Genomic DNA, 9656 nt, shown 5'->3' with positions numbered 1-9656 from the left:
ATGAAAGAGAAAAATAAAACAAAACGACATTCAATATTTTAAAATTTAGGGAAAAAAATAAATGTAGGCATGTTACCAGATCGAACTGTTTTCGGACTGGATTAAACAGGTTCCGGATTGCTAAGTGATGAAACCGAATCAATCTTATATGATACTAGATTGGATAATATTCAAATTTATCGGATTGAGAGTTACACACAATCCAAACTGAAATCAAATTAAGCTAGCTCGATTGAAATCGAATTAAACCAGATTGAGATTGATTACCGGATTGAGATCAAATTAAAATCAATTTTTTTTTAAAAAATATCATTCTTTATCTAAATAAATTATATATAAATATCATGTCAATTAGAAATAGGTAATTTATATAGTGTAGGTATTTATGTGATGTATGGTTTTGTGGATCGAGTAATTGACAGTTCTTTTATCAACCAAACAGAACAATATGTAGGACCGAATGCTTACCGCTTTACCAAAAGTTATAGCTAGTAGTAATGGTGCAACTCAAATATTTTAAACCGCACAACAGTTCAAGCACCACGGTTCGATCGCTCTACCAAACCAGGACAATTATTGCACCCAACAATCTCCCTCCCAATAATTGCACTCATTGCAATCAATGGGAATCGAACCCGTGACCTTGGCTCTGATACCAATTGTAGGACCGAGTGTTTACCGTTTTACCAAAAGCTATAGCTAGTAGTAATGGTGCAACTCAAATCTTTTAAACCGCACAACAGCTCAATCACCACGGTTCGATCGCTCGACCAAGCAAGGACAATTATTGCACCCAACACAATAGCATAGCGTAACGATTATTTATTAGTGATTGATACTTTATCAGAGTATCAATTATTTAATTTATACATATATATATTTGTATGTAATATATATATATATATATATATATATATATATATATATATATATATGTGTGTGTGTGTGTGTGTACCATAAATATTATAAACAAAAGGTTGGCAAGTTGACTTTCTGATCAAAATATATATTAAAGTTGTAATTGTTGTTTTCCATCAAGTCTTTTATATTATCGTCAACAATCTCCAATTTCAATAATAAAATCAATTTTGAAGCCTATCTTTCTTTGTAATATTATACAAAAATTGTTATGAAATCACAAGTCAATTTTGTGAGATGATATCTGATCGTATCCATGATGGATCGGGTTGACATGTCTCACGGATATAAATCAGCGACACCGTGTCACAATAGACCTACTCATAGCTTTGTACAACGATGACAGAAATATATTGTAATAAGTAAACATTGGCTTATTAAATACCTTTTACATACTTCAATATTTGGATCAAGATTGATTTTACTCTAAGGTATGAATGACGTGAATTAAAAAATAATTTAATGGGACAACATATTATTAGAGCAGAGCTATTCTAGCTAACTAAAAGTATATAATAAGAGCTTGGTTTTTGTATTAATTAGATTTTCTTATATTTTATAAAATTAACAAAATAGTAGAATTCAAATTGACCTTTTTGTATCATTATAAGACTTCCAGAAATTTAATCGTCAATTAAGATAATTATAAAGACACTGTATTATTTGATAGTAATTAAGTTAAAGCGTTTTTAAGTTGAGAGAAAAGTTTGGTTTATTCTCAATTTTTGTTACCTATGTATCAATTGATATATTTAAAATAGTTTATGTATCAGTTTGATAAATCTATATATTTTGAATACTTTTTGTGTTTTAAGTTCTCAGTATCGTTAAATTTCAGTTTTAGTCTAATATCTTTTTTTGTTGTTACGATTTTAGTCTTTTTGTCATTTGCCAAAATCAGAATACACGGAAGTAAAACTGAATTTTGATAACATACAAGAACAACATCTTAAAACGACAAAATTAAAAGACAAAAATGCAGTTTTATGCTATTAGATCGAGTTTGTTATTTTTATAAGGTATATTTGAGAGTTTATAAAATAAACGACATAGTTTTGGAACAAAAAATTGACAAGTTGGTATTAATTTGGAAACTTGAAGAAATTTAATCATCAATTAAGATATTTATCGATATACGTGTATTTATTTGATATTAACTCAAAAACTTGAATTTCCGTTTTAATCAGTTCTGGGTTTTGGTTTCACATGTGCAGAAGATAATTTGATTTCTGCCACTAAACCGTCGAGTGATTAGGATTCCTTGTCAGGTCCTGAGCCGGGACCAATGGGTACTATAGCAACTAATTCGTATTCGTCGATCGCTTTACGAAAATGATTAACTCAAGTTGCTGTAAAAGTTCACTGTAGCTCATTATAAACTCATTTTAATTTTTTAAGTTATACCATGTGAGACAAATGGTATCACACGGATATACTAAATTTGGGAACTCAAACACCTATTACTTCGAAGCATGCAAACAGAGATATGGTATTATCTTTGTGCATTGTTAAGCTTGAATCTTTTGGGTCTAAATCATTTATATATCATCTTTGTGTACACCCAAATATGGGAACATTGGTTGGTTTTTTGCAAGTGGAATCTTGTCAAAGAAAACGGTTTTCTTACAACTAAATTATTTGATTGTTATAATTAATTTGCAACTCCGTGTTGGAGCATCGATTGCAGTGGGCGAGAGGCCCAACTAATGAATGTTTGTATCAAGATTCACAGAATAGATATTTAATTAGTATTGGTGGGCAGTGCCATCACCTACTGTTATTTGCAAATTCTGCGATTTATACACTAAGAATTTAGGAAAATTATTCGAATGAAAATTATAGAGTTTTGAATTGGCTTTAAAATGGCACCGGTTATGAGCGAATTGGATTTGAAAAGAATGAGATATGGATTTTTTTACTAAACTTGTGCATGTTGGGAGTTTCATTCGGGTCCGTGCACCTGGTGCCGTGTTCTTCGAATTACTGGGAGAATTCCACAAATTATTCGAAGTTGGTTTTCAAATGGAAGTGGTAGATATTCAAGTTAGCTTTCCACAAAATTGCATTTTTTTTCATCCACGTTGTAAACTTTGATATTTAAGATCTTATAAATTTGAGATAATTATTTCATTTCCAACTTGAGACTTCACCAAGAAATTTAATTCATTGAAGTAAATACAGGAGGAAAGATTGAAAATCGGTCTCAGCCATAGTGCTCAAAATTTTCGGCCAGTTATGGACTGATTTGGAGAAATTATGGACGAGATTTTGGCTAATCAAACCTTCTTAGCGCCTATAAATATCCTCCAATACATGGAGAAAGACACCAAAAACAATTTAGAAACTCTCTCAAAATATCGAGCAAGAGGCTGCCCAAATTCTAGTAAAATCAGTCTAAGTTTCGGGCATTTTAGCAACAAGTAGAAGACCACTGTCCAGAACTTATTTTCAGCATTACAGACATCTAAATCCGATCTCCACGGTTCAAAATGTATCACATGATGTTATGAATATGCTGTTCAAATTTCAGCCCAGTCCAACAGTCAAAATTTAGCAATCAACCTTCACAAGTAGATTCTATGAGAGAAAACAACAACTTCAATTCGTCTTCTAGACATTGCCTCGAATGACCTTAAACTCGATCTTTATTGTTCATAATTTATTTCACTCTCTTATTAATGTTATGACTAAATTTTAGCTCGATCCATCAATTTAGTGTGTCGCATACTCTTCTGCAAGTTTACTGATTTGCATACGTAAGCAAATCAAACAATCGTGGATTTTTAATTTCATTCCTTACAAACAAATTTCCATATTTCGCAAAAATATCCATGGTATGAAACTGCACACATCGACATTACGCCAAAGCTTCGTAAGTATCAATCAGCGTCACATCAAAATAATGAATAAAATTACAAAAAAAAAAACATAAATAACGTACAAAAGCGAAAATTTGATAACACAGATGACAAAAATCACATAAACGAACGTACAAAACTAGCTAGTATTAGAATTTCTCTGTCAACTAAACTACATAGTTTTTTTCTTTAAAAAAAATATTATTATATTATATTATATTATATTATAGCCCATGTATCTACTGCACTTCTGAAATAATTTTATCCAGTAATATCTGACATAATTTGACATGCATGTACAATAACAACTATATTTATACAAAATAAAACCAAACATATATTTTATTTTTGGTTTATCACATTTCCTGAAACTCTTCCCCCAAAAAAAATATATAGAATTTTTATACCACGCAATTTATCATTTAGTGATGTAACCTATAAATAGGAACGGCCAAAAGATGCTCTTTTCTAGAGGTAACCAGACCAAAGTGTTCACTCATGTCCAAATCACTTGCCACCGTACCATTTGGAAGCTCCCAGTCGAAACAATGCACCAATTGAGACAACATCAATCGAACTGCCGTGAGCCCCAACTGCATTCCCGGGCAACTTCTTCGACCAGACCCAAAAGGTAGGAGCCGGAAATCACGTCCTCGAATGTCGACATCTGTTTCAGCAAATCTCTCCGGCGTAAATTTTTCAGGATCAGGCCACACGTTAGGATCTCTCCCAATAGCCCATACGTTAACAATAACACGTGATTTTCTTGGTATGTGAAACCCATCGATCATATAATCCTCCATGGATTCGTGAGGGAGCAACAGAGGTATAACAGGGTGGAGTCTTAGGGTCTCCTTGATGACCATATCCAAGTACTGAAAATTGTCAATGTGAGACTCTTCAATCATGTGGTCGAGGCCAGAAATCGACTCAAGTTCTTGTTGCAGCTTCTTCATAACTTGTGGGTGCCTCATGAGTTCAGATATTGCGCATTCCACCGTAGTTGCCGAAGTGTCCATTCCTGCTACAAACAAGTCCTGCATGAGGGAAAAATATGGGTCGAGTGTATATATTAGAAGCGATAAGACATGTAGCTTTAGTTACTATATTTTCTCGAGTGTGTAGGAATCATGCAGCAGATAATGGAAGTCAAATAAATACTCAAAGGCGTGTATATCGTTGAATTTATCAGTTTTAACCATTTTCTTTTCAAAATAATATAATTAAATATCCAATTTTATTATTTTTTTTAATTTCGTGGTTAAAAAAATTTATCAAGAGATAATATAATATGACGATATAATTATAAATTCCACGATTATGACAAAAATATTAAAATAAACAAAGCAAATGAAACATTTACATATTTACCAAGAGCACCGCTTTAAAATGCCGACGATCGAACTCAAACTCAGCTTCTCCGGACTCCATTATACGCAACATCGTATCAACGAAATCCACTGTTTCCTTGTTTTCCTTCTTCTTCTTCTCAACATGTTCATTGATGATCTTCTCCAAAAACCAATCAAAAATCTTACTCAAATCTTTCATCTGCCGAGTTAATCCCTGCAGATCAATCGCCCCGAGGTAAGGAAAATAATCCCCCAGATTGAATTTCGCACCAAGCTGCAAAGCCTCGGTAACCACAGCTTTGAAACCCTTCTCATTCAAGTCCTTTTCGGCATGTTTTCTCCCAAAAACCATCAAGCAGATCATATCCGCAGAAAGGCCCGAAACTCTTGCGCTGATATCCACAGTTTGGAGAGATTCAGCTGCCTGTTTGAGTGAACTAACAAGAAGCCCGATCTCCGCTTTTCTCATGTCCCGAAATTGATTGATCTTATGATTATTCATCAGCTCCAATGTGCACAGCTTACGCATGTTCCTCCAGTACGGTCCATACTGCCCGAACGATAAATTCGTCTGTCCGTAGCCGATATATTGCGATGCTTCGTGGTGAGGCCTGCTAGCGAAAATAAGATCGTGCGTTTTGAGTATGAGCTTCGCTCCAGCGGGTGACGAGATGACAATGTTGGGCACGTACCCGAATCGTAGATACATGATCGGGCCATATTTACGGGCTAGTTGGTTTAAATCATGGTGGGGATTCTTTCCCAGTAAATGAAAATGGCCTAGAATTGGAATCCCGATTGGGCCTGGTGGCAGTCTTTTCTTCTTTCCGATGGTTAGGATTAGTCGAAGAAGATAGAGAAACAGAATCGCTGGTATTGCTGTCCAAATCCAATCCATTGTATTCCTCTCTTTATATTGTCAAATATTATATATATATATATATATATATTATATGTATATATATATATATATATATATGTATGATAGTTTCACGAATCTTTATCGATGAGAAACCCTAATAATATTCACATTAAAAAGTAATACTCTTAGCATAAAAAATAATATTTTTTCATGGATAACCCAAATAAGAAATCTGTGTCACAAAATACGATCCATGAAATCGTCTTAAACAAGTTTTTGTCATATATTTGTATGTATATATATATATTATACATGTACACATATCATATATCATGTATGTATAATTTATCATCTGCATGATAGTATGTGATCATGTGAATGACTTCCACAAATATATTATAAATAATAAGTAATCTTACTATTTAACTAAAAAAATATATCTTGTACTAAATAATTTACAATGGTGAAATCTTAATTAATTTTATAGAAAAATACCTTCAAATTCTTATTGGGAAATTTTTTATTATTATTTTACTAAAAGATTTTTTCTTTTTAAATATTCCAATCATATTTTTATCTATATTTTAAATTTTTATATTACTCTTAATTAAAAAAAATGAAAATCGTTATTTTGAAATTATTAAAAAAACTATCATGATTGAATAATTATCAATGGTATAAACACACAATACTGCGAGACTCTAATATAAAAAGAAAGTTTTGATATCTTGCATACCTGTCGTGCACACCTTTGTGAGCACCGATAAGATGTCACTTGCACATTGAATGTGATGAAATATAGAAAAATTGCGCATCCAATGAATCTAGCGTTGGCCTCTTCAAATCCTTCCAAGATATTTTACGCAGACGCGAAAAGTTGAATGCAGACAGTAGAAATAAATATCGGCGACGACCACAATGTTGACAGACAAAATGCAAATTCACTCATGTCAATGATAAAATAATGGAAAAATAATCGATATATTCGTTTAAATTGTCAGGTTTTGCTTTTTGATTTTTTAATTCTTCAAAAATTATGTTTCAGTTTTGTAATTTTATGTTTTATTAGTTCTAAATTTTATTTTAAAAAAACACTGATATGATGTAAAAAAAAATATCGACATAACATGAAAAATTAAGGATGTTTCTAACACGGCAATCACTCCAACCACATAAAATTACAAATCTTTAAGTCATCATTAAAATTGTTTACACTGTCTATAGATTTATGTACGAGGGCACCCGCATTCGTTATTGTTAAACCACCTCATCAAAAATCGTAGGGTCCACATGCCACATACACATTACATTAACACATTTATTCTCTCACATTCATTTTAACATTCACACTCATTATTTGTAGGTCCCGCTGTCCACTCATTCATCTTATTATTACTTTAAATTAAATAAATTCAATTTCAAATTTTTTAAGAAATTAATTCAATTTCAAATTTTTTAAGAAATTAAAATTATTATTATTTTATATTAATAATAATATGTTTTTATATATTTAGTACGTAAAATAATTTAATTTTATGAGTGTCATTTATTTAAAATTAAACATTTATTATAAACCTAAAATAAAACGGTACAACATATAATAAATGAAAATTACAATGAATGAAAATTATAACAATCGAAAATTAAAATAACTGGAAATTAAAAATTCCATCTCCCCCTAATCTCTTAACATAGACGTTCGTGGATGATAAGTTGCTCATATGTCATTTGCGAAGTATCCTTCGAAAGGATTGCATATTCCTTTAGTTGAACTTTGGCCATAGCAGCTTTTGCTTTCATCTCCTCTACTTCGAGTTGTTTTTGTTTCATTTCAACTTCAACTTCAACTTTTTTCATGCTTGTATATTCAGTAAACTTTGCAAACATATTGTCCAAGTTTGTTGTCATACACTCCATGTCCGATCTCGTTTTACATTTTTCCTTTCTTTTTGCTGCCTTCTGACCCATTAGACGATTTTCTTCTTCGTTTAGGTCTACATGTAGACTCGCATCTTGGTTGGATGAGGTGTTGCTTGCTCCCGACTCCGAGGTCCTTGCCTTCTTCGTGTTAACAAGGTGATCAACGGACTGTAGAGTAAACATTGGACGATCTTTTACGATCCTCCACACATGCTCAAGATTAAATGCGATGCCGTTATTTTCCTCACGATATTTTTCATACGCAAGCTGTAGTATATCCTCATCACTGTGGCCGCTACGATATGCACTATAAATACTATTGTAATTTGCATTGAAGCGATATACTTTTTTTTGTATGGTATTGTGCCAGTGCGATCGTATGACACTTGCACTTCTATTAGGTGTACCTGCGGGACGATTGTCAATTTAGTTGCTTGCAACACGTCCCCAGAAAGCTTCCGTCTTTTGATCATTGCCGATGATTGGGTCATCGCTGATAGTGACAAACGATCTCGCTAAGACCTCGTCTTCAACCTTTCTCCAGGTTGACCGTTTTTTTCTATCCTCAGCGCCAGAATCCACATTCTCCAAATTTACGACTTCAATTGGGGATTCACGGTCGAACAATTGAGTCTCTGGGACGAAAGTCGGAGTGGTTGGTTCATTTTCCGTTTGAGAAATAAATGGCATACTGGTTGCATGTGGATTAGATGGATAGTTTGGTGGATATGGATTATATGGATAATTTGATGGATAGGAATTATAAGGATAATTTGGCGGATATGGATTTTGTGGATAATTTGGTGGGTATGGAAAATATGGATAATTTGGTGGAATTTGCGAATTTTGGGAAGAAGTATTTTCTTCCGGCTTTTTTTTTTAAATTCACGAAATTTCTAAAAAACCCTCGGTAATTTTCAACCATTTCTGAACAAAGTAGGATTTAAGAAATTTTTTAAAAAAAGAATTTGAGATGATGAAAATAGAAGAGAAAAGATTTTTGGAGTGAAGAATAATATGTTTTGATGTTTGAAATAATTTGTGTAGTGTGAATATTTATAGATGAATATATTATTTTTTTATTGAACTAGCCGTTAATTAGCCGTTAAAACAATTTTTTACTTTTATAAATAAAAACAACCGTTAGTTTTTAATTGAACATTATTTTTAATTTATTTTAGTATCCGAATTTCTTTTTAAAAAATGAAAATTTGAAATTTAAACCAATACATTAAATAACATTAAATAAGGAAACATCATCATGTGTGTGGGGCCCTCGTTCATCGACGGTTTGTAAAAATCCGTCGTAAATAGCGACGATTTTTCAAAATCGTCGCTAAATGTCCAATTTTTTTAAAAAAATAAGCGGAAAGAAGGACGTTCAAACATATGAACGCCCCCTTTTCTCTCTCTTGTGAGTGGACGTTATAACGCCTACTCACAATGGAGAAAGAGTGTTAAATGGGTGTTATAACACTCATTTAACACCCATTGTGGTTGCTCTGAAAATAAATGTTGACTGACAAAAGGTAAAACAGTCACATCAATGATAAAATAATAATTTATAGTGTTTTATCGAACTTGAATACACATTAATGTAGTTGAAACATAATAAAAATAATAATAATAAATTTTTTTGTGAGACAGATATCATTTATGAACTCATTAATTATGTTTTTATTTATAATAAAAATATAATAGTTTACATAAAAAATAATAATTTTTTGTTTGTTTAGACGAGCATGT

General features: G+C 32.1%; 2 protein-coding genes across 2 annotated transcripts; both read right to left on the bottom strand.

Moving 5' to 3' along the window:
- Nucleotides 1-4115: 4115 nt before the first annotated feature.
- Nucleotides 4116-6030, bottom strand: LOC142523375 (cytochrome P450 71AU50-like). Its single transcript, XM_075627154.1, has 2 exons — nt 5148-6030; nt 4116-4813 (listed from the first exon to the last, which is right to left on the bottom strand). Exons 1-2 carry the CDS (start codon nt 6024-6026, stop codon nt 4199-4201), a joined length of 1494 nt encoding a protein of 497 aa, XP_075483269.1. The 5' UTR covers nt 6027-6030; the 3' UTR covers nt 4116-4198.
- Nucleotides 6031-7676: 1646 nt separating this feature from the next.
- LOC142522012 (uncharacterized) lies at nt 7677-8401 on the bottom strand. The gene is made up of 2 exons (XM_075625189.1): nt 8318-8401; nt 7677-8177 (listed from the first exon to the last, which is right to left on the bottom strand). Exons 1-2 carry the CDS (start codon nt 8399-8401, stop codon nt 7677-7679), a joined length of 585 nt encoding a protein of 194 aa, XP_075481304.1.
- Between the last annotated feature and the right edge of the window lie 1255 nt (nt 8402-9656).

The sequence above is a fragment of the Primulina tabacum genome, chromosome 13 (assembly GCF_025594145.1).
Source record: "Primulina tabacum isolate GXHZ01 chromosome 13, ASM2559414v2, whole genome shotgun sequence".
Lineage (NCBI taxonomy): Eukaryota > Viridiplantae > Streptophyta > Magnoliopsida > Lamiales > Gesneriaceae > Primulina > Primulina tabacum.
The sequence above is the reverse complement of the archived record's forward strand: the minus strand, read 5'-3'. Positions and strand labels throughout refer to the sequence as shown.

Excerpts from the sequence above, each read along its gene's own strand:
- LOC142522012 (XM_075625189.1), bottom strand. The coding sequence starts at position 8,401 with ATGACCCAATCATCGGCAATGATCAAAAGACGGAAGCTTTCTGGGGAC. Across the intron at positions 8,178-8,317 it reads AATTGACAATCGTCCCGCAG|CTTGCGTATGAAAAATATCG; the intron begins GTACACCTAATA and ends GATATACTACAG.
- LOC142523375 (XM_075627154.1), bottom strand. The coding sequence starts at position 6,026 with ATGGATTGGATTTGGACAGCAATACCAGCGATTCTGTTTCTCTATCTT. Across the intron at positions 4,814-5,147 it reads ATTTTAAAGCGGTGCTCTTG|GACTTGTTTGTAGCAGGAAT; the intron begins GTAAATATGTAA and ends TCCCTCATGCAG.